Here is a 26,028-nt window from a genome sequence, read left to right as displayed (position 1 = left end):
TCTTCGCAGATGTATGCAGGTTTCCTCACGATGTTTTCCTTCACCGAAAAGCTAGTGGTAAATATCAAATGATATTTCGTACATAAGTTCCGAAAAACTCATTGGTACGAGCCAGGATTTGAACCCGCGACCTCCAGATTGAAAGTCGGACGTCATATCCACTCGGCCACCACCGCTTCGACAATAAGGTCCCTTTTTATACATAATGCCCCAATTGGTTGTAAAAGATCCCTCAAGTAGGTAATTAAAGTAGATATTTATTTGCTTCATTGTAAACATGAACACAGATACGTTAATTTAGGATATCCCATATAATAAATATAATGGCCCCGATGATATTCTCGTGGAATTTAGTTGTGTCGCAATTAGGATTTGTTAATTCGAATAGTTTTGGAATGGAAGCCCTAAAATCACTCGGCAGCCGGTGTTTCACAAGGTTTTGTATTACCACAAACCCAATGCCAGCTGGGAAAGCTTTATATTATTTTATTATCGGTGTAAGGTCGAATTCCACGCCAGGACAGGAGGTGCAGGTATGGTATGGGGACCCAGTCACATGAGGCTTACTCATACAGTCTGCAGCAATAGTTGTTAAGCGGGCGAGGTGTTCAAAATGATCTTGACCCGACTTTATTGTTAAGAGAATAAGAGCGCGTCAAGGTAACTTTGAACACTTCGCCCGCGTAGCAACTTCTGCTGCTGACTGTACGTGCTTTGGGATAGGGGAAAGGGCGATGGGAATTCACACAAATCGCTCATTTCACATATGGTTTAAGTACGTCGTTGGGTCCCATATTAATTTTTACGCATCACACGATAGGGAAGCATTAGTTATTAAGCAAAATGTTGGACACTGTCGGTGGTTGCCAACCAATCATGTCAATTAAATACGTCAACGATTTTAGATGCACATTGCACGTAAAACATACGCACTCATTCTTTTTTCACGCACTATATTTATGATACAAATAATACTAATATATCAATTGAGTTTCACAATGACTCGCATGTATGATTGTAACAATACTGCTATACTACGAAAATTCTAACCTGAAGAACTAGTATTATTAAAATGTCTATAGGTACTTTATTTGAATATTAACTTTTCTTTTCTACTACACGGTCTACACGTAGAATAACATAAGCGTTGGGTCGATTCTGATCAATCAATATTAAGAGCTCACGACCAATCAGGTCCTCGCGAAATGCAATCACATGTCATCTCGCTTGCACTTATTGTTGCGCGTGATGTGCCTAATAAAGGCAATCAAGGTGGTATCAAAACAAAATGAAAACCTTAGTAACAAATTGTTGAAACAGAATCGAGCCCACGAATATTTTCTGTACCTATCCTTTACTTAAATCAAATAATACTTTATTGAAAGAGCTGAACCTAGTAGTCGGCTGTAGTGCTAAAGAGGACTCAATAGACAGAGCAACCGCTGTATAAAACCGTTTTTACTGTTTATAGTCAGTACGCTGTCGCATTTTTATTTATTTATTTATTTAACATTTTAAATCAGGCAACAAGGCCCATATTACAAATACCTTACAGACTAACATATATATGCATTTTATATAAACTTAAAAAACTAAACACTATTTAGGCGACAAAACGGCGTGGCTCCGTTGAATCGTCTGGTCCGTTGAATTTTGTATGAATTACACCCATAGGCCTTAGGCTACTTAGCTTATGACAGAGGACCTTAAGACCTACCACGGAAATTTGGCTTTATTCGTTGATAAGAATAATTTTGAGACAAACCTGTGTGCATCGCCAACATGCCAATTGTTTACGCTCGGTAGAGAGAGATGACGTAGGTATTTGTAGAGCCATAAGAGCATGTCATATATTTTTGGACGCTCCGTTGTGCATATTACTGCAGGTGACTGTAGATAGCTCGGTTACAGCAGTCCTCTTTAGCGCTACCACCACACTAAGATCCTAACTAGGGTTTTGCAATCCGGATCCGAAATGTATGAAGGATCCGGATCCGCGGATATTCCCATATATTTCGGATCCGTCGTGCAAACCCTAGCGCAGCGTACTACGTAGGCGAACAACATGCGAACGCGTAGCGAAGCGATGCGGCGCGGGGTGAATCAATCCTTTGATACCTATAGAAGTGTCCTACGTTGGCGATCTCGTTGCGAACGCGAACGCCGTGGGCCCGCCGCGCCGCGCCGCGCCGCTTCGCTTCGCGTTCGCGAGTTGTTCGCTTACGTAAGACGCAGCATAATCCTAACCATAGAGAAAAAAATACATAGAGTGCTCACTCCATACATCAGTTTTAGTACCAAAAAGACTATTAGCATCTAGCATCGAGTAGCGCAACTATCAGTACTGCTACTTGACAATAGATGTCGCCACCGACCGGAAAGTCTTATGCTGTTGAGACAAGACTTTCCGGTCGGCGCTACATCTATTGTCAAGTAGCAGTACTGATAGTTCCGCTACTCGATGCTAGATGTAGACACTGAAATTAATAGTCTGAACTGATGTATGGAGTGAGCACTCTATGTATTTTTTTCTCTATGTCCTAACCCACCCTTCCCCAACAGGCGTGGTGATACTGCGCGCGGACGCACAGCCCGCGTTCGCGTACAACGCCATCCCGACGCGGACGCCCTACTCGCCGCTCAATGACGTGTTCCGGCTGAAGAAGTAGCGACATCTAGCGAGAACTGAACGCGAGTACAATTGAGGGTCATTCTCAAATAATATGTCTGCGGTCTAACTGCCGGGACACATACAAAATGTATGAAGAATCGTGGTGATAAGGCAACCGCAGACATATTCTCAGAGAATGGCCCTTGAGCATTCCATGAAGTTGTCTACCGTTGTCCCGTACAAACGCGAATTTTCTACAAGTGTAGACACTCATGTGATTGATATTCAGTGACCTCTATTGTTATATCTAACAAAATAAGCTACGGCTACCAAGCCCGTGATAAGAGCTTCTTTCTCAGTAATAAATGGTCAAAAATACTTATGTCCCGAAAAACACCGAAAAAAAGTTATAATAGGAAATAAAATGCGTTTGTACGGGACAGCCTGTGGAATGCTTCTGAAGTGGAGTTGTGGTGTAGGGGTAAGGTTCGTTTTAGTGTGACAAGAGACAGCCATTCGTACATTGGCGTTTTTCTGTCAGTCTGTGAGTTAAAAGACAAAATTATTGAAAATCTAAACAAACAGCAGTGTCAGGCCAAAGAAAAAAAACCGTGCGACATGATACGAGACGATTTTACAAACCCATTCAAGCCTTAGTATTTTTTTTATTGCAATCATAAATCTTCGAATCATGTTTAATCTTTTTATGGTTATGAAATACCTACTTAACTTTTTCGACGCCGTGTCAAACACAAAAGCTGTCACGCTGACGCCACATCACCGAAGTGTCAAAACTGAAATTGAAATTTATGCATATGGACGTAGGTCTATGTTGCTCTGTGGTCTGTGACCAATTAATCGGTCTTTGGCGTTGAACCTACGGTGCGGATATATCGGTCGTTGGCGTCCAAAAGGTTAAGTAATATAGATATTGTAATTAAATAGTGGACCTTATCCCTCCACCAACTGATAGCTAGATCCTGTTGTAAATGTGCCCAGTGGCTCCCAGTCTGTTGTAATATTGGTGTCTGTAGTTACCGTAGAGGCGGAACCCATAGCGGAACACACTATGCATGTAATTTAGCTAACTGGGGTCAATATTTTAAAAATATTGGGTTGCGTATGTGGAAATATCCTCCTTAGCCTAAGGCTTGGAAAAATAACTACAAAAACAAACAAAATTTAGCTGTATTGACTAGAGATGCCACGAATATTCGGCAACTGTCCGGTATTCGGCCTATTCGGCCACTTTGCCGAATATTCGGTATTCGGCGGAATGTCGCCTACTATTCGGCCGAATACCGAATATCTGGTTCCCCTACCTAAAAAGAAAAATTACACAAAAAAAATGCTAAAAATTAGGTATATTTACCTAATATTTAAAATGTATTATTGGAAAGTTGTTACATAAGAAGACCCTTTTTAAGCATTTGTTGATTATGAAACATTTTATTTTAATCATCTCTAGTATTGACAGCTGTTCAGATGGCACTTTACAGCCCCGTAATACATAACGCGATAAAAACACTTTTAATATAAAGAAAAGTTTCAATATCTTCAATATGAAGAGAGTGTGCCGCTGTGGGCTCCCCTTATAATATTCTGGTTCTCTTGCCTTAGTTTACATGTATTTATATTTCATTTCAGTGTGATCAAGTAGAACAGAGTTTTGTAACAAAATGTGAGGATCGTTTTTGCCATTGCGTGTTAGTGTAAGGATGTACATTTTAGGTGCCTGTAATTGTAAGTTTTTTTTAAAGAATATAATAAATAATTATACATGTAAGTAGCTTGTTTTATTTTAAATCGTAACTTAATACTAGACAACGTAATTATACTAACCAGTCACTTGGTAATAAATTAAATTTCAAACATACGGTGCATTTAAATTATATGGTAGAATTGCTAGCTTACATGATCTAAACCACATACATCGAGTAGCTAAGTAATTGTATAAAGGTTATCAAAAAAGGCGAAGTTATGTACCTACAGTCACGCTACGCCATTTAAGATTCTAGCTAAATCGGAAATTCCATAGCGTAAGTATGGAACAACCAATTTAGCTAGAGCCCTAAATGGCGTAACAATCCCGTATGGTGACTGTAAAGTCAAAGAATTTAATTTCGTACCTTGTCGCAGTGACAATCAATATGAAAGTCGCTAGAGATTTCATACTAATGTCACTGTGACTATGTATGTATGTACGAAATGGGTAGGAAATTAAATTATTTCACTGTACCTACTAAAGGAAAAAGGGTAATTATTTTTGTCAATCCTTATTTACAATTAACTGCAACATTGCTTAGTTTGATAATTATAAGTAGTTAAATAGAAAAATTATAATTAGGTACGCATGTTATAAGGTATTGAAATTTTTTTGAACATTATTAAGCCTAAACAAAAGCAACTCCTACTATTCATATATTTACACAGTCGAAAAATTGCTCTGCACTTTTTTTCAGGCGTTGATATTCTTGTAACTCGTGTCATGATTCAGTCTGACTTCGTGGCCTGTGTATTTGAATCCGCTGACAGTTGTCGGTAAACTTTCTTCTTCAATTATGTTATTGCTCCTGTAACAAGTACATAAAAGCACAATTTTAATTGATGTGTACTTATATTATCTCATCATGTGGCTTTAAAAAGTAGGCACATACCTACAGTACAACGAGTCTTAAGCATAGCCGTACGGGCAATAAGATTGGGGCATGAATGGGGCCAGTACAGCGGTGTGACAACGCTACAACGCGATTGGTTGATGAGTTCGCACCACGCGCGCGATTGGTCGCAACTAGTTGCGTTAGATGGCGTTAGACTGCACGATTGGCTCGAATTCGTGAGTGACACCGCTGAACTCGTACCTACCATTTTCGGTGCCCGTAAGGCCCGTCCTGAGATACTATATAATACGTCAATGGTCATAAGTAATTGCCTAATTGGCCATAAGCTAGCCAACAATAAGTATGAAATAAGTAATGTTACTTAATTTATGTGTCTTAAGTACGTCGTACGGCATACCAAAACTGATAGATGCAGTGATTAAAATAAAATGAACATAATCTAGGTAATTTAAATAACCATAATTAGAATAAACTTGAAATCTGTTAATTAAGAAAAATGTTAATTAAGGAAACAAGTACCTACTTAATGTACAAAAATGTTCATGACGATTACGTTTGTGTTTGATTATATGATTATGTTTAAATTAAATAAATACTTTGTCATAAAAAAAATGTACAAAAATAATAAGTACATAAAATGAGATTTACCTTTTAAATCTATTTACCAATGTCCCCTCCGCAATATCTTCTGTGCTCGTCCCTTGCTCACTAGCCACTACTTCAGGTATCCTGTCATCAGTAACATTGTCAGAATTGTCACTCAACAATTCCTTTGACACTACAGTGAAATTGTAAGATATCTCAGTGCTTTCATTTGAAAAATTCCCAATGAAATAAGACTCATTTAATATTTCTTCGCTAGTCGGATTTGATGATGATTCATTTGAGGATTCCTCTTCTGTTATAACGTCAGAGGTTTCAATGCTTTCATTTGTAATATCATCAATCAAATAAGACTCGTTCGAAGATTCTTCCTCGGTTATGTTTGATGATTCATTCGAGATTTGTTCAACAGAAAAACTGTTCGAGTTTTCAATTATGGAATCACGTGAAATCTCTTCAGAATTGATAGATTTATCTGCAAAATATTCATTCGATAACTCCTCTCCAGCCATATTTGAAGATGACTCATTTGAGAATTGCTCTCCAGTGAAATTATCAGACGATTCAACTAAAGATTCACTTACAATTTCATCGGTTAAATTGTTAGATTTATCTTCATTGTATTCATTAGATAACTCTTCGCCTGCCATATTAGAAGACGATTCATTAGAGATATGTTCATTAAGTAAGTTGTCAGATGAATTACTAAATGACTCATTAGAACGCTCTTCTGCGTAATCGTTAGACGCTCCGCTGGTCGATTCGTTTGAAATTTCCCCGAAAGACAAATTTTCAATTAATTCTTCATTAGAGGTTTCTTCGATTGTTAAGTTTAATTTACCTGGCGTAGATTCATTACAATTATTATCGTCGCAATCACTTGAAATTTCTTCTATGCTCAAAGGCATGTTAGATTCATATATTTCAAGTGAAAGATTTAGCGAATTCGAGGTATCCGAATCATTTTTATTATCTTTTGTGGGCAAGGGAGTTGTAAGTTCTTCTATTGGATCATTAATAGTTACTTCACCGTCAATAGTATGCGCAGTGGTATTTTTTGAAGTATCACCAGTATTTATTTTAAATTCTTGCACTTTTAATCCTACACTTTCTTTTTGTTCTTGATACATTTCACTATTTGCAGCGCTAACTGTATCGTTCTCGACAAAATTTGTTTGATTTTCCAAGTTACCTATAATCAAAGTCTCCGCTTCATGTTCATTGATATCTTTGTCATTTAATACATTGGTGTCACTTGCATGGTGCATTTTTTCGTTCGCCTTATTAAAGGAACCCTGAATATTTTCTTTATCATCAGTGCTAAGAGTTACAACATCATAAAAATCGTTTGATTTTGTGACATCAAACTGAGGTATTTCGTCTATACTGGTTTCGTTGTTTAATATGACGAAAGCACCATTGTCTTTCAAATCTGATGTAGAGCTAATATTTGACTTTTCAGTAATATTTACTAGTTTTTCTAACATGATTTCAAGGTCATTGATGTTCAAAATCTGCCCTGCTTTATGATTGTCAGATCCTTCACTATCCATTTTTAGTGAATTATTGTCATGGCCAATCGGGTATTTAATTTCATTTAAGTCTACTGCTCTGTCATCAATGTCTTCTAAAGCTTCTGTGTTAAGAGTATCAGTTGTTTTATTGAGAACCTTCTGCTCATTTTGGTCCGTGTTTATAGTTTCGTTTGCATCCAAATGAACACCGTCGTCGTTGAAACGTCGTACATCGATTAAGTCTTCTCCAAATGTTGCTCGACTTTTATTATCATTCTTTTGATCAATTTTGGAATCTTGTGTGTCATTTATCTTGGTTTTTTGAGGAATTCCTACTTTGGTAACACGTTGTTCAGCTTTATGTTTAGATGCCGCAGGGTTCTTTTGTATTTTCACCGCTTCAATTAGGTTCCCTTTGTTTATACTATGATGCTTGGTGTTTATATCGCTAAGCACAATTGGTACAGTCAATGATTCTTCAGATTTAATTTCTTCAATGGCTTTTTGGTTGCTAGATTTTGGTGGTGCCGTCACAGTGAATCTCTGTGTCTTCATGAGAGGCTCTCTTCGTGCGAATGACCAGGTTCCTTTCTCGTTCTTGTCCTGCGTTATAAACTTTCTCATTAACGGCCTTTTAGTTGATGACTCCTGTGGCTCGTCGTTCACAGGTTTGGGGGTGACCACGAACTTTACGTTGTTTTTTGGGAATATCGATAGTTTTCTTCTTTCTTCGGGAGGTCGACGCCATAGTGAAGTACGTGGTCGTTTCTCGAGGTTCACAACCGGTTTGGTGATGTTAGGCTTTCGTTGGGCATCGGCTAATGCAATTATTATGGCCGCAGAAAAAAATATCTGAAAGAGACGTAGGGAATTATACTTTACTAGTATAGTTACACACCCTTATAATGTCCAATTAAAATGGGTAAAAAAGAGAGCATCGAAAAAAAACTTGTTTTATCAACTTAAAACAATGTGTATAGAGCTGAGTATACACAAGCTCCGATGCGGTGAAGTTCGTTCGTAGTGAAAAACAAAAATGATATTTATCACTGGGTTAGAAATAGTAAATAAGTTCTAGATTCAATACATAAACTTACCATAGCTATGTTAGCTATGCACGTCTTAAAATTATATAATAACCTAAACCACTTCTACACGTAAGGAGCCTATTTCAATTGGCAATTCGTGCCTCCAACCCTTGCATTAGTTTACGAAATGGAACCTATAATATTAGGTTTAGAGTTCGTATTAGGTACAAGCTTGGAGGATTTAACCAAATGGAGACAGTTGTCTGTAATTTTTTGTACAAAACACCTGCCGATTTTTCGGGGGAGGGGCACGTCAAATGTATACGTAACGTAAAATATCTAGGTCAGATAAACGTCAGTCCATAGATTGTGTATGACCATTGGCTGCATATTTTCGACAGAGGGGAACGCCTGTTAATGGCTACTCCATTTGGTTATATCCTCTAAGGGTACAAGTGACAATGCTTACCATGGTAAGTACATAATATATCTCTCTTCTATTAGCGCTGAGGGCCTAAAGCGAAACACGAAATTTCGTTATCTGCATCTGCTTAACTCTTGCATATTCGAGCGATAGATAGGCAGATAAGAGCAATTCTCAAAAAGTTTGTACATTTCAATCACATCTTAGATTTCTATAGGTAAAAATTGGTATGCTGGTAAAGTACATGAAGCTGAACTACTTCCACCACCTTTCCCAAAATGTCTCAGAAAGTTTCTAAGAAACATTCATTTTTTGTTACCAGATTTCCTTACACGTTTGGTAACAAAAAAGGAATGTTTCTTAGACACTTTCTGGGACATTTTGGGAAATGTGGTGGAAGTTGTTCAGCTTCATGTACTAACCAGCTAGGGAGTGCTCCCGGTACTGGTTTTCTATAGGTACAAATACAGTACCGGAACCGAGAATTCCCGGTTCTCGCCATACAAACTCAGTAAGTACCGGGAGCGTTCCCTATTACCAGCATACCAATTTTTATAGAAATCTAAGATGTGATTTAAATGTACAAACTTTTTGAGAATTGCTCTTATCTGCCTATCTATCGCTCGAATATGCAAGAGTTAAGCAGATGCAGATAACGAAATTTCGTGTTTCGCTTTAGGCCCTCAGCGCTAATAGAAGAGAGATATATTATGTACCTACCATGGTAAGCATTGTCACTTGTACCCTTAGAGGATATAACCAAATGGAGTAGCCATTAACAGGCGTTCCCCTCTGTCGAAAATAGGCAGCCAATGGTCATACACAATCTATGGCCTGACGTTTATCTGACATAGATAGACATCTACTGTGTAATAGATAGGCAGATAAAGAAATTACGATTTCAAGGCATGAAAATTTAGCGTAGTCTAATGTTGATAATCAGATTAATCAGGTTCCAGTTAGTATTAGAAGCTTGTTAATATTACTAAATGTGAAATAAAATAACTATAGTTTGTCAAAGGACTGTCTCATTTCAAACATAGACAGAGATAATCATACTATCTTTGTCTTACACTAGTACTAGCACCCGAAAGAAAAGGATAAGCATAGATTGTATGGTTCTTGTTTAGGTACTAATAGATTGGTTTGACCAACTATATTCAAATTCCTACATCAAACTTTAAATTATCAAAATATAGAACTTACCAAAAATATCCTCATTTTGCACTAACACAACTTTCACACAGCCTGACCAAATCACAATAAGCAAATGGCATCTAACTTGTCCGCCAGCCTAATTATAGCATTTCCTTCTCCAGTGCATTAACGTCTAATGAACGATAGTGAATCATAATCAATTTGGCTATTAATATCCATTTAGATATTTCCTAGGTCGGTTTAAGCTCGTTTGGAAGCTATAAACTAATTACACACTATAGAATGTTCATTTAGTAAGTGACTTCATTATGTGACAGCCATATTTCACCTATCCTATACAATGATAACAATAGAAATTTGAACCAATATTGAAATAGGTAGTAATTTGTTTTACGAGGGGACAAAGTTGATGTTCAACCCCTCGCAACGCTCAAGATTCCATTTTTCGAACCACTCGCTACGCGTGTGGTTCAATTTTGGAATCTTACGCTTGCTCGGGTATCAATATTAGCACGAGACGTTAAACAACAAGTTTGCCCTTTGTAAAACAAATAACTATATCATGTGTCTGTGTTTGGTGGGGCACTGTAGGAATTACGCTCAGGGAGCCTTGCTCAAAAGTTTGTAAACTTGTAATACAAGTGGAAGTCCCTTTATAACAAAAGCTGTCAAAAAGAGACATCCACTTGTTTTACAAGTTACAAGCTTTTGAGAAACGTGCCCCTGATCAGACCAGTCACATAAAATATCATAATGATCAGTTTTAATTATATCCGGAAATATTTGGGCCATGTTACTATTATATTCGCATAGTGGTGATAAGACGGATTCAGAACGGTTACTATCTTAAAGAGGGCATTGACTCGAAACACATTATATATAGGTACCTATTCCGCGGTTGGGACACGTTTGTCAATGTAACTATTAGGTATTAATATCTGGGAGACCGAGCTTAGCTCGGAAAACATAATAAATACTCAAAAATGCGCGCTTTCCCAGTGATAAAACCTAGCTAGATTTTATCACGATTTACGCCCCCGAAAACCCCCATGTAGCTAATTTTATCGAAATCGTTAGAGCCGTTCCCGAGACCGAAATATATATAGGTACAAATAAATAAATAAATATACAAGAATTGCTCGTTTAAAGTTTTAAGATAGGTATTTACCAAAAAACGAGTTTTGTATTTTTCTACTCATTGTGATAACATACGAAAATAAAATACAGTAATGTTTGAATGAAACGATATCAATTAAATAATACATTTATATATAAATAAAAAAATATATAACAGTACACAATGAACATAGTGTTTTTTAAATCACGTTAGTAATCCTGTAACCTCGAATTCCGGTAAATGATTAACCGTACGCCGAAAATCCTCAACTCTACAACAAAAAGTGTATCCCTCCGAAGGGTTATCCGGGTGCCACGTCAACCAGCGAAATTCCTGGTTGCCCCTACACAAGTCTTCACAGAAAAACAGGTCCCTAGCTTCGCTCGCAGTGTAATACGGGTTATTTATGCCCACAAAGGCGATACCCTTGCGAGAGTCCGTATCATAAACCACTTTATAATAATATTGAGGCACTGGAATCACTGGATTGTTGTTATTATCATTAGCGAGGTAGAGATTAACTCGTTCTCCATATTGGTTAAAAAGGCTGGTTACTCCAAAAGTTCCAGTGTATATTATAGTATTGTATCCTACTGCGTGGACGTGGTTTCTCAAGTCAACTTCTAAGGTGTTCCAATTTCCTCCGTTAAAGTTTTTCCACTGAGGCGCGCAGTTTACGTAGTGGAATGTAGCTCTTTCCCCGAACGCAAACACGAAGTCTGTTTTCGCAGCTAAGTGGCCTCTAGACATCTCTTCGGATCTAGTAACGTAGCGGTCGATAGCAGAACCTACAAGGTTTCCGATAGCTGCCCTCTGACCCCACGGAGAAAACAAAGATTCCACTGGAATAGTTCGATAATTGCCATCCGCTTTAAAGTAAGGTCTATCTACTCTAGTTTGATACATAGCATTATATGGCTTCTGCGTGTATTTCGAATAGACAGGTCTGAGGACATCTTCATCGAAACAGGACTGGTATACCGGGTGCCATTCGTTGTCAATCTGATACCCAACTTCGTAGATTTGATGCCCATTGAAGCAAGTTTGATTCGTGCGTTGGCTATTATAGTCAGGAGGGTCTTGGCATCGAAATCGGCTGAAACTAGCTGGTGCGTTTAGCCAATCATCGTTTTTAAAGTTATCACCAGCTTCGCAAGTTATAGTAGCAGTTCTGAGCTGGCGGATGGCGTTAGGGTGTGATATAGGCCCTGAGCTTCCACAGCTCAGGGTCAAGGTGTCTCCGCTGTTCATCTCCACGTTTCCATATCGATCATCGGGCTCCAAGAGTCTTCCATTCCTTACAAACACCGGCAATGGCTCGCCGAAATGAGACCTAGTATTTAGCACACATCTTTGACCTGGAGAAGCGTTAAATATACAAAGAACTAATAGATAGAAACTGTGAAACATTTATATATATAACACTCTTGAATTTTTTAAATTAAATCGGACACTAAAAATTTAAAGTTTAATACGTTTAAAAATACGATGTGTCAGATTCATGTCAAAGTTGCACGTCAAATGGATCATCTGCGTTCACAAAATGTTTAAAAAAACTTTCGATACAACGAAGGACGAATCAGGTAAATCATGTATTTTATTTTTAGTTATTTTAATATCTTACAGAATTTAGGCTGATTCAAAGTGTGTTATTGGAATGCATAAATATGCATTTAATATCTGGAAAAATATAAAGTAGGTACCTACTTGTATATAAAGTTTTGCTAAAACTGGGTGCCAATGACTGGCATTAAGTTAAGTCATTAAGACCCACTTGCACCATCCCACTAACCCGGGGTTAAGCGGTTAAACCTTTAACCCAGTGTCAAAGTGTACTGGTAACCATGGGAACTCCAGGTTTAGCCGGTTAACCCCGGGTTAGTGGAATTGTGCAAGTGGGCCTAAGCAAATATTTTACCTCTTAACACATCTTAACCCACAAACGTGATGATAATACACAAGGTTGTAAAACTAAGCAGTTTCTATACAGATAAGTCATTATAAAAGTAAACTAACTAAAAAAGTGTTTACATGCTTGTCAAGTTTGCGTCGGTAAAACCTGTCTTCCTTAGGTCGTTGAACCTCCGTGTTATGGTAATAAGTTACATTAGTGTGTTCTACTCCTAGGCTGCTTCGAAACGGGTCACTTCCTGGTCACTTCAAGTTCAAGTAGATATAATATATGGGTGACCGAGCTTCGCTCGGATAACATATAAAAACTCGAAAATGCGCGTTTTCCCAGAGATAAGACCTAGCTAGATCGATTTCTCGCCCCCGAAAACCCCACATATAGTAAATTTCATCGAAATCGTTAGAGCCGTTTCCGAGATCACCGAAATATATATAAATAAATAAATATATAAATAAACAAGAATTGCTCGTTTAAAGGTATTAGATAGATAGATTAGGTTTAGTTTAATTCAATCTGGCTGCGTAGCCAACGTGCCAATCGCATACGCTCCGTAGCGATCGAAACGCAACTGTCACTGCCGCACTAATATGGAAGAGTGATAGAGAGATACAAAGCGATTCGATGGCGAAGCGCAAGCGATCGTCACCTTGGCTAGGCACTGTTACTTACTCTTTTGTAAGCCCCAAAATACAGGCTCAGCCTAGTTTGGAGCTTATATAGCGGACACCTTTGTGCATGCGTATTTCTTAGTTATTATAAATAAAATTTATTATTCTTCTTATTATTTATTCTTATATGAAAATATCCAATTATCCATAGATAATGACCCGATTCATATGGGATTGCTCTATACACTTCATAAGCATCTAAATTAACTATTAAGATGCTTTTAGGGTTCCGCACCTAAATAGTTTATATTGTCATTAAGTAGCTTTAAACTTACCATTAATCAAATTGTATAAAATCTGGTGGAAAAAAAAACTACAACAACAAAATAGAAATAGGCCCTTGCACATATTTAGAATACAATCAATGACTCTTTGACAATCTTTAGCAACAGTGATGCGTGATACATTGAAGTAAATCTACTGAATCTAGAATTCTATAACAATGCATGTTGGGAAAATTCAGAGATAGGTTCCCATACCACTTAAGGGGACGGTATATGATGTTTTCGATTTAGAGCTCACTTTGTGCAATCAATTTGTTCAAGAAATGTTTAATAACTGCATTAAATTATACGTAAATTTGTTCACGAAGAAGCCGTGTACCGGCTCTTCATGGCATAATATTTTTTATTTGCTGTAATTCTCTACAAATCGACACTAAAAGTATCCAAAAATCAAAATATGGAGTTCCGTTTGAGCAACACGCATTACAGTTTTGCCTTTAACAGTAATTGAGTTGTTGTGATTTTGAAAGCTAGATAACTAAACTAGCAAATTATTATCTACTTATATTTTTACTCACAAATACAACACAGAAATTCAATCCCAAATGTAAACTTTCATACAATTTCCATACATTGACGACATCACTTAAAATTCTTCTTCGAGTCAGATGGCCGCTGGCCTTGGATCGAAGCAGACGTGTACGTCGTCGTAGCTCGTTTTTGACATTATTTAGACATTTCATCATATACGCATACGAAAATGTATACCAGTAGATAAATTGTATTTCAAAAAATAGGGTAAAGAAATTTATTTAAAATTTGATTTGTTGTTATTTACAGGTCGTAACGATCGAAAACAGCAGTAAACTATCCTAAAACAATACGATTACAATTGAATTTAAGTAACTTGTTCCTTCAAAACCCGCTTAAAATGAAAAAAGTTTAAAGACTCGTTTTACTGATTGGGATTGATTTTCATTATGCTGGTATCAATTTTGCGTCATTAAAAAAAAGTATATGACTTCTGTACGTCAATGACATTTGATGTCAATTGTAATCTTGTATTTACGTTAGAGAATATTATATATTCATTTAAATATTACTTACCTATTAATACGAAGCGTAATTCGTTTAATACCTGAAAGTCTTAGTGCCTACACCTACTTTGTTGCCGTTCGTTCCGTCTATATGTGTGCGATTACGTGCTGTTCTCAATAATCAAGAAACAAGCCATAATCTTCAAGCATAAAATAACAGCAAGACCAGCATTTAGTACTAACTAGTTTTTGCGGATTTGGAGACAAGAGATGAAGCTTACAGGCTTAATACCGCTGCGGTCTGGTTATTGTTATGTGTATATATCGAGTATTATATAAATTTACTATAAAATAACAATGTTTTATTTCAATGACATTATGTGCGTAGGTATGTATGTTTCGGTGATTATAAGAATTTTGTCCACACAATAATTGTGCAAAGCAGAGACTGCATCATGCTTTCTTTACGGTATAAGCGGTATGGTACCGTTATTATTTATCAATACCGGTTCGTTTTGAAGGTAAAACTATACCGGTTGAAATACAAAGTACGGTACCGGTATAAAATTACAGCAGGGACAACCATTTTTATAGGTGTACAGTCAGCTGCAGAGAAAAGGTACGACCAGATAGATAATTGTATGCAGGGGTGGTACCTTTTCTCTGCAGCTAGCTGTACCTAAACCATCATTGACCGAGCGTTGGCGAAGGTCTCCGTTTCAACTTGGGCAAAAATGCTTTCGTATGTCCGAATTCTTCTCCTTTCCATATCACATTTCTCAACTGATTCTCGTGAAAATTCGGTAGTCCGATATAATTATTCGGTTTCTTTTTTTTTGAACAATTTAAAATAGGCAGAAATTGTCATAAAGGACTTAAGCGCCAGTAGGGTCTGTGACACTTAAGACCACTGCGATTATTAGGTACTTACTGGCCCCTATTTCACCACGACCACGGTGACAGGTGCGACAGTTGTCGACATCACTGTTGCTGACGTCACAGGCCTCCATAGGCTACGGTAACCGCTTACCATCGGACGGGCGATGTGCTTGTTTGCCACCAACATTTTAATAAATAAATAAACTCCATTATATTGCCACTAAAAAATTCTTATTTTGCGAAGCTAATGACAATTGTCACAAGAAACACGGCAACTGTATCGAAATTGCGACACAGAACTCATTTCCTGTCAAGACTTATCGAAAATTCTTTGAAAAATCTTGTGACAATTGTCACAAGATTTTTTCGCGAGAGAAATGTCTGTTTTATCCGATATAATAAAGTTTTTTTTTTAATAATAGGTACAATGACGGTGGCAAACACGAATACGGCCCGCCCGATGGTAAGCGGTAACTGTATTATTAAATTGTACAACGGGACTTAATCGCGTATCTAAGTTTTAAGATTTACCTCCGACGTTTCGAGGACGGCGTTGTCCCCGTGGTCTCGGAGAAGACTGGCTTAAGTTGACATCAGCATCTTATAACCGCGCGAGTTTTTCGAACTACCCGCACTTGGTCTTGTTTATCCGCTTGAACGTTTTGCGGTTCCGTTGTACAATTTAATAATGTGTAAAAATCGTGAAAGTTTAAATCAGTGTTAGCGGTAACTGTAGTCCATGGATGCCTATGGCGTCAATAACAGTGATGTTTTTGTCGTACCTGTCACCGTGGTGAAATAGGGGCCAGATTACGCCGCGCCGCGTGGAACGTGAGGTGCATTGGGGTAAATGCATACCATTCACTCAAGGAAAATAATCTCCCTTATACGTAAGATCACTCGTGTCTGCCATTTTGTTAAAGCCAATTTTCACCGTAACTACTGGACTAGTTCAATTGAAATTTAGTACACATATGTCAAGTAAGGAAGTAGTAAGTCGGTGATCCGAAGATGAGTAACGTAAATAAATGAACTTTTAACTTTGCGGCGATTTTTGGTATCAGGTTTGGTATCTCACATATCAGATATAATACATAACTATAAGTAGGTGAGCAAAAATGTACCATAACCTAACTCAGAATTGTATTACATAAATACATATACAAAAAATAGTTCAACGCCAAAAGATTAATGGAAGACCTATGTCCTATAATAGGTGAGTTGGTCTTAAACAAAAAATATGCAATAAAAATGTGTAACTGTGGAACCATAGTGAATCCTACTCGTACATGATCGGTTTTTATATTATGTACCTATAAGATATTTTCTACTTTATACTTTATAAGTGTACCTACATAATATTTACTTATAAGCAGTTGTCACGTAAAATATTTGTAGATTTTTTTGGAAGTATGTGTCACATCATCATCATCTTCCTCGCGTTGTCCCGGCATTTTGACACGGCTCATGGGAGCCTGGGGTCCGCTTGGCAATTAATCCCATAAATTGGCGTGGGCACTAATTTTTATGAAAGCGACTGCCATCTGACCTTCCAACCCATAGGGGGTAAACTAGGCTCTTATTGGGATTAGTCCGGTTTTCTCACGATGTTTTCCTTCACCGAAAAGCGACTGGTAAATATCAAATGATATTTCGTACATAAGTTCCGAAAAACTCATTGGTACGAGCCGGAATTGCAATTCGCACGCTCTTACCGCTAGGCCTCCAGCGATTTTTTTGAAGTATGTATAGCACAAAAAAAATATTTAGAAATGTAACATTTAAGGTAGGTAATTAAAATACGGTATAAACATTATTGGAGAAGACTTGGAGTAAGTGTCATAGGGATCTACATTCGATGCGTGGAAAACAAGTTCTTTTGTCTAATTATAATCCATCGGCAATCACGCGAGCGCATAAAACGAAAATCATTTTTTTTTTCACTCCCTAAAACTCCCTTAACCTAATAACAGTAAAACAAAAAATAAAATATAGAGGGTTACCAACCAGCCAAAGAATTATAAGTAGATATATGCACTTATCCCAACGCACCTCACGTTCTACTCTGCACGGGGTTCATTGCCGCTCCTACCGCCGTAAGTAACTATCAACACCTACATTATCAAGGCTACGATCGAAGATAATCGCTTCAGCACTGAAATAATACCGGTGGAATACCGGTATAATATTTTTTATTTTAATTGTATTAATTTAATAGTGAAACAAAAGGCGAATATACCACATAAAAGTAAATCGGTAAAGATATTAGGGGTACATTAGCCAACACTGTTTCCATATATTTTCAAATTTTATTTTGTCCGCCTTAATTAAATTTTGCACCCTGCCGGAACTTTATTTATTTAAATTCTCATTTAATTGATTTTGAGCCTTATGAAAAGTCGTATAGAGTAGTAAATAAAATTTTACATCTGACTTAATGACATCTGGTTTTATTCGGTTTAACTTTAGAAAACGCGTATCTCGACAAAGCCATAATCATAATGTAGAAAATTGTCAACAACCAAATGAATTATTAGAATTTAAATACGTAACGTGTGACATGAACAGACAAGGAAAGCAAGATGAAATGTATTGTTTCTCTTTCTTCTTTCAATGGAACGCTTTTCCTAAAAGGAGGCCACTAAACTCAAAACGCTATCTTAAAAAAAACTTGATGGGTCAGTGACCTGTCCCAGTAAAGTGAGGTAGTGTGCGTGAAGTGCGCTTGTGTGTGAAATGGGGTAAATTGACAGAATCTGAAAATTTACCCACCTCTACCGTCACCTTAATATAGGCAAACAATAGAGATCAAAGGTTCCAAGTAAGTGTTAATAAAAAGTTCGATGTAATAGCTCACAATGAGTCACTGTCACTTTATCGTTTGTGTTTTGCGACTAAGGGATGACTCACAGTCACGGTCCGCGGGCACAGGGCGGACACGCCATACATCAAAAATCATTTGCGTTTATATGTGTGCACGGCACGTCTGTACACGCGTCATTGTGTATGTGTGGGTAAGTCGCTTTACTGAGAGTACGCCAGAAGTCCACCAAATTCATGTCGCGGGGCGAGGTAATGCGAGTCGGGGCGGGGCGGTGCGTGGCCGTTCTGTATGATAATACTATTACTTATTCTGTGGTCCGAGTCCGTGCTGAGCTGCCGAGGCGTACGACACTTTGTTTTCTATGATGGGTGATCGGTGACGTGATACTTTTAATAGAAAACGAAGTGTCGCCTTGGCCCGGACCCGGACTGTTCTAGCGTTAGTCATTCTTCACTTAAGTCAGTATGGAATAAGTAATATGTATTTTTCAGACGAAAATTTTCTGAAAGTACGTATGCCTATGCCTTCCATTTGTTCCATGAAACTGTGTAAAATACTTAAATTCACCTCGAAGCTCATTAGTGTAAAGATATTTTTAGGTAGCCAAATTTATTTTAGACACAATAGGTAGTTAGATAGTAAGTATTAATCGCACTAAAAGATGATTGTAATAGATAAATAATAGAGTTATTCATTGAAAGATTAAGTCAACAGTTAGGCGATAAAGCTAGCTCTTTACTACTTTCATTAATTGCTATCCGTAAATAGCGGAGATTCATTAAGTTTTTCATTAAAATATTGTAAATATTTTCGTGTAGTTTCTAATTGTTTTTACTATAACTTTTTTACTACTACTATATCATTTTGACTACTTTTTACTGAATAATTAGTTGTTAATTTTCGCCTAAATGTTAATTAAGGTAGGAACAGAGGAGTCATGTAAGAAGGTAGAATTGGACTTGGAAATTTGGAATTTACCTATTTACATTAAATATTGAATTTACATAACCTAAAAATCGATTGTTTTTTTTAGTTTCATTTGTTTAATATCTAGGTATGCCTCGATATATACATTCCACTAAGTTATTTTTTTTTTATTTGACCACAATAAGTGCATGAAATCGCACTCATCTTGGCAAGATGCATTGACTTGGCAAGAAAACTTACGGCCCGATTCGAACTTTAAGATACGTCAATATCGTATCTAGACGTAATGTTTGACGTATCTTAAAGTTCGAATCGGACCGTTAGTGTGTCAGATACTGTCACTAAGAAAGACATGAATATCACTACACTTTATAAAACAAAGACCCCGCCGCCGCGTCTGTCTGTTTGTGTTTATGTATTTTTGCGATAAACTCTAAAACTACTAAACGGATTTTCATGCGGTTTTCACCTGTCAATAGAGTGATTCTTGAGGAAGGTTTAGGTTTATAATTTGTTAAGGTTTTGTGTAACCAGTGCGAAGCCGGGGCGGGTCGCTAGTTACAAAGAATACTGTCATTCCTTCATTTCATTCCCACACTGACAGTGTATTTATGTTTCTTATGTTTCCACAGCGGCTACCTGTACGGCTGCCATAAGTTTGGCACTGACATAAACGCCGTCGAGAACGTAATTTACTTTCTATACATCTCGCTCGTACTCGCATATTAGTGCAAACGAGATGTATAGTAAGTAAATTACGTTCTCGATAGCGTAAATGTCAGTTTTGACACTGTCAGTGTCTCATGGCACGGGCTCTACACGTAGGTATCTTGCTTACCGTGTTACTAATACATCGGCGTCCCTATTAGCACTAGTATCATAAACATATTTGCACGTGTGGCCGTCGCGTGGTAAACAATATTTATATAGCACAAACTCTACTAGTTGTTGATATTAATATACGTGAGTACAATTGAGTAGGTACCAACTTATCATGGCCGCTCGTCAATATAGTAAGTACCTAGTTCTTAATTAAGCCAGAACTACTTAACATGGCTTTCCTTTCCGACTTTAAAATTCGACATTAAAAATAATTACATACATCTTCCGTGGAATTTATCGCTAATCATAGTTTTGTAGTCGCCATCTGATATATAGGAGCGGCTAAGGCGCTCATAAATATCTGAACACGCCTCCATTGTCAGGGCGTTAGAGTGCGTGTTCAGATATTGTGAACACCTTGGCCGTTCCGATATATCTGTCAATAATATGGCATCGTATGGTCAAATAATGATTGCTTTTAAAGACATGAAAAGTCTAAGAAAAAATCATGCACCCGAGTCTAAAAGCTGAATTTAAGTAGATGGTGTACGACGCCATATGTTTTGTGGTTAATTTAAAGTACCTACGGAGTATTCGAAGTCGAATAACGAATTTGTCCTTTTATAGACATTACACTTAACTCAATGAATCTTTGTTTTGACCAAACCCGTCTTTAGACGTCAGTAAGTATTTAGCGTATTTGCTTAACAGTGTTTTAAGTAGGCTATCTTCACAAGGCCGATGGTCATACTGTCATTTAGCGATTGCAATGAGCCGTTAAAATGTCATTAACTATTCTTTCTTCGCGCCGACGCGTGCGCGTGACATTTCATATCTTTTGTGTGTTTACTACTTACCTATTTAAAAATCACGTTTATGATAATTAATACTTAGCTACACTTACTAAGAATCATGACGAGTCATTTTATAATGAAATTTCTATAAGTTTTATTGGATCATTTCTCTTTTTGTTAAACTGCCATCTTTTGGCCCAAATCGGAATTAATTCACTCTTCAATTTTAAATCTTGTGCTGCTCTTAATAGTTTACTCAAGTTCTCTGAGCGCTGAACGTCAATAATATAAGCAAACAATCGCTTTTTAAATATTATTAATTACATTTTCATTAAATATTAACAGGTTTCCGCCAAACAAAGTAAACATTATGAATTTTATCGCAAACCAGCGCAGACATATGTACCTATTATATGTAATCGCATTATTTATCTAGAGTTCAACTTAGTACTACAGTGACGTCAAATATATGTACACATTTTTTGCCTTATTACAGCGCAATATGATACAAATTTGTAAACATATTTTTGACATGAATAAATAGTATTCTTGATACCCCGGAACAGATTCGCGTGTGTCGTTCGTTTTGACACATTTAGACGATTATGTAGTTAATATCTGGGATAGGTACCGAACTTTGCTCGGTAAACATAAAAAAACTCAAAAATGAGCGTTTTCCCAGAGATAAGACCTAGCTAGATCGATTTTTTGCCCCCTAAAACCCCCATATACCTACCAAGTTTCATCGAAATCGTTAGAACCGTTTCCGAGATCGCCGAAATATACATATGTATATATAAATAAATAAATAAACAAACAAGAATTGCTCGTTTAAAGGTATAAGATAAGATAAGATAAAATGTACTGGGCAACATTATTAGCTGACTATTTTTGGATCTTATGTCTTTTTAATAAGGTTTAAAATTATGTGTACAGTCAGTCAATGGTTCAAGTGTATAATGGTACAGTCGCAATCAGATATATCGGAGCGGCCGAGGTTCTCAAAAATATCTGAACACGCACTCTAACGCCTGACAATAGAGGCGTGTTCAGGGGTATCTGTTGTTTCCCAAAAAGTTTTAAGTCATAAATGTATTGTTTGTCCGCATTTTCGTTAGCCACAATTTGTTTGGTTTAGAAGCGCGTAACTTTTCAGTACATATTGCCATAAAACAAACATAACCTAACCTAACCTATCTATAGGATAACCTTACGAAAATCCTGAAAAGTTAACGGTTTCAATTTTAGGACTAATGATAATATGACAAAAAATACATTATGACTTAAAACTTTACGTTAATTAAAGGGACCTCTCTTTTTTATCATGTGGTACTTAAAGAATATTTACTTACATGTGTGAAGCCGATTCAACTTATAAATTTATTTTTGAGTTTTTTCGGTGTATAATTTATATAGGTAGGTACCTACATAATATACATAAATCTACTTTGGTGCTAAAGTTCATATACATTAATTAGATTATCATAGGCACGTAAACAAACGTGAGGTATTCGACTCAGAAGAGAAATCGTAAATCAATCAATCTACGTATCGCTGATACTGTTAACTGACTTCGTAACTCTTATTTCCAGGTGATAAGGTCTAAAATTAACGTTCCTTCATCAACGTTAATCAAATAATGAGTGGAAGAAATCGATTAACTTTCCGTGAAAATTTAAATATTTCTTCTAGCTTTATGTTTGGCGAAGAAAAATAGTTCTGAAACAAAATGCACTGCTCCCCATTAAAATTGCAGATGATTTGCTTTGACACTTTCGAACTTTAATATTTACCTAATATTTAAATATTCGGACTTAGGTACTTGCTCGTGAATGAATGAATGAATGAATAGTTTATATAATCTTCCTCGCGTTATCCCGGCATTTTTGCTTTATTTATTTGCCTAATTAGGTGGTTTACTATCTATAAGAACATAAATGATTTTGTTATTATTTTTAGAACTCTTATTAATTAATAAAACAAGCCTTATCTAATCGATTTTATAATAAGGTTATTACCTCTTAATTAGGTAATGTCAAATGTTATTTTACCAATGGTACACTGATGATTACACACAGCACCATAGAACTATTGCTATAGACATATCTTTATGTGTCTATAGCAATAGTTGTATGGTGACGTTAATACGTATTTTTTTATTACATACAATACAATACAAATATCCTTTATTGCTCACCAATATGAAAAAGAACATGACATACAAATACATACTTGGCATACATACATATTATACATACAAAGATGATTTTAAGAACATACAACATAAGTAGGTACAAAAAGAATCAGAAAGAAATAACAAATCATAAAAGTTAGCATTATTTAAGTCTTCTTTCTTTGTTTTCTATTCTACCACAGTATTTAACACTCTAACCCGTCGCGTTTTGTAGGCACACATCATTAATGTCATTAAACGGGTCTAAAAAAATGAAATGGTGATGGTAAATTAATGAAATTTACCCGTTAATTACATTAAATACCACTTTTTTGAATAAATTAATTTAATGTGATAGCAAAAAAAACATTTCGTCTAAGCTATGCTTTTATGTTTTTATATCCTATGGAGTGTAGTAGTTCTAGCTCTAAATTGACAGCTCTATGGCTCAATATGCTAATCATCCTACATTAGTGCTATTTTTGTAGTAAAATGACAGATTGAAATAATACATTTTGGCAATCGAACTACTATTTTTAGTTATTAGTGACTTTTAGTTGTCACCTGATGATCTAGGATATAACAACAAACTCTACTTTTCACCCTAATGTCGATGACCACCACGCTCCCATTTTATATTCCAATTCCATCCCATATTACGATTATAATTACATATAATAAAAATAGCAAGGAATGTTATCAAACTGAGAGCGGACCTCATCTCATAACTCATTCCCCATGTGAGCGGCCGCACGGACGGACGTGTGTACGTAAACATAACAATAAACAAACGTGAACAATATAAACAAATCATGTTAACAATCGTGTTTACACAGTGAAGTGACGTGACGTTGATACAATGAACCGAACGGTAAGTCTATTTTCGATATTCGAAATTGGACAGGTTTAAAAAAACTCGTTAGTGAGTATAATAGCAAATTATACTTTAACTACATTACGCAAAGTGCAATTTCCTGCGTGTGGTTTTAAGTCAATGTGGTCAATTAGATTGTAGTAAGCGTATGGTTATTTTAATGTCAAGTATTAGCGTGTATTATAAGTAGGTAGTTAACTGATAATTATCCTAAAAATAAACGGTAGTTAAGAATACCGGTTAGGAAATCTTCGCTAAATTGCTGTAGTTTTATGTCATTAAACGATATTTATCTGTAATAACGGCCTACTTTCTGGAAAATATAAAATTATTATTACCATTACAATAATATGTACTACGGCTATGCTCCTTTAGTTTAATTCTTTCGATATTTTAATTACGTCTAAGTGTACTTAATTAATAGATGTGTCCAAGAGCCGATAAAATTCTTCAATTAAAACATACCTATCTATAGTTAAGACTAGGTATTACACACTATACACTACACCTTATAAAACAAACATTGCCGCGTCTGTCTATATAATATGTTCGCGACAAACTCAAAAACGACTGAACGGATTTTCATGCGATTTTCACCTATATCAATATCTAAAGAGTGATTCTGGAAGAAGGTTTAGGTGTGTAATTTGTTAAGGTTTTGTGGAACCCGTGCAAAGCCGAGGCGGGTCGCGAGTATTTCATAAAACCATAAAACATACCTACATCTAATTATTTATACACTTTAATAAAACCAAAATAATAACTCTTTATTTTGTCTTTGCTGTAGTCGGTCAAGGAGAACAATGAGACATAGACAAAGTATCTACTTTCTTATTATTTTTTAAAGAAATTTTACTGTTTTTACTTACTTTATCTAATATACGAGTACCTGTACTTGTACCAAAAAACTAAACATGATAAAGATGATATTCTTGCGTTACGTATTTTAATGAAAGATCTTATCAAAAAAGAGATGAGAAGTTGTTACGGTGCTAGTAAAAGTAAAAGTCTGGTAAAAGTAAAAATGAAGTAGGTACCTACATTGTAGACACGTCGTTTTATTCGCAATCTAGCTGCAATATTGAAGTTATATATATGTATAGGTATTACATGTTAGAAATCGTGTGCCAAGCGAAACTAAATTGGTTAAGCAAATTAACCAAATGAGAATGTTTATAACTTTAACGCTCCATTTTGTATTGTTTGCATTGTTTTAAAAATAGTTTTTTTTTATTGTTATATAAAAACACATAAATAAATAGTAACAAAAATTTCGCCAAACTGTACAACAGTTTGTTGGCGGTGCCACAGATCATATAATACTAGTACAGATACCCAATCCCATACTAAAAACGCGCACCGTCCTAAGTAGCAAATACTTGTAGGCAATTTTTTAGTTCACAGTAACAAACTAGATGGCGCACGGAGCCCCACGGAGCTAATAAAACTCTTACGACAAACATGCGTTGAAATGGCGTCAAAACACCTCTCGCGCGACATCTGTTGTAGCTTTCACGCACTAAACCTACACATCACATTCATTTTTAAGGTCAATCATTACTAGAGGGCGTTTCAGCCATCGGCGACAAAATTGAAATTTATTTATTTTTATTATTTTTTTTGAAATAATTTACGATTATGAAATCAATTTGACTTTTTAATTTTTTGTTATATTTTTTGTATTGTAAATATTCTTGTCGTATTCTTATCGCTTACCTTGCTTCGGCAAATCGGCACGACAAGCGTTCGGGTAAACCAGCATAACTGTGACTTTGAGATACACAATAATAATGCATAATCAAAGAGGACTCTTATGCT

At 36.3% G+C, this 26,028-nt stretch overlaps 3 protein-coding genes across 3 annotated transcripts in view; 1 reads left to right on the top strand and 2 right to left on the bottom strand.

Annotated features, from left to right (window-relative positions):
• LOC134654668 (alpha-N-acetylgalactosaminidase) overlaps nucleotides 1–2,726 on the top strand; it is an 86,168-nt gene extending 83,442 nt beyond the window's left edge. Inside the window, exon 10 of the mRNA XM_063510144.1 lies at nucleotides 2,563–2,726. Within this exon, the coding sequence (XP_063366214.1) occupies nucleotides 2,563–2,669 (107 nt within the window). The 3' untranslated portion in view covers nucleotides 2,670–2,726. The remainder of the gene's footprint in view (nucleotides 1–2,562) is intronic.
• A 2,290-nt stretch (nucleotides 2,727–5,016) lies between these two features.
• On the bottom strand, nucleotides 5,017–10,105 carry LOC134654744 (dentin sialophosphoprotein-like). Its single transcript, XM_063510216.1, has 3 exons — nucleotides 10,008–10,105; nucleotides 5,881–8,201; nucleotides 5,017–5,184 (listed from the first exon to the last, which is right to left on the bottom strand). The coding sequence occupies exons 1-3, from the start codon at nucleotides 10,020–10,022 to the stop codon at nucleotides 5,070–5,072; spliced, it is 2,451 nt and encodes an 816-aa protein (XP_063366286.1). The 5' UTR covers nucleotides 10,023–10,105; the 3' UTR covers nucleotides 5,017–5,069.
• A 1,172-nt stretch (nucleotides 10,106–11,277) lies between these two features.
• Nucleotides 11,278–12,582, bottom strand: LOC134654890 (uncharacterized). The gene has a single exon (XM_063510351.1). The coding sequence runs from the start codon at nucleotides 12,484–12,486 to the stop codon at nucleotides 11,281–11,283; it is 1,206 nt and encodes a 401-aa protein (XP_063366421.1). The 5' UTR covers nucleotides 12,487–12,582; the 3' UTR covers nucleotides 11,278–11,280.
• Between the last annotated feature and the right edge of the window lie 13,446 nt (nucleotides 12,583–26,028).

Source organism: Cydia amplana, chromosome 15, assembly GCF_948474715.1.
Source record: "Cydia amplana chromosome 15, ilCydAmpl1.1, whole genome shotgun sequence".
NCBI classification, from domain to species: Eukaryota; Metazoa; Arthropoda; class Insecta; order Lepidoptera; family Tortricidae; genus Cydia; species Cydia amplana.
Note: the sequence above shows the minus strand (reverse complement) of the source record. Positions and strands in the feature narration are given on the sequence as shown.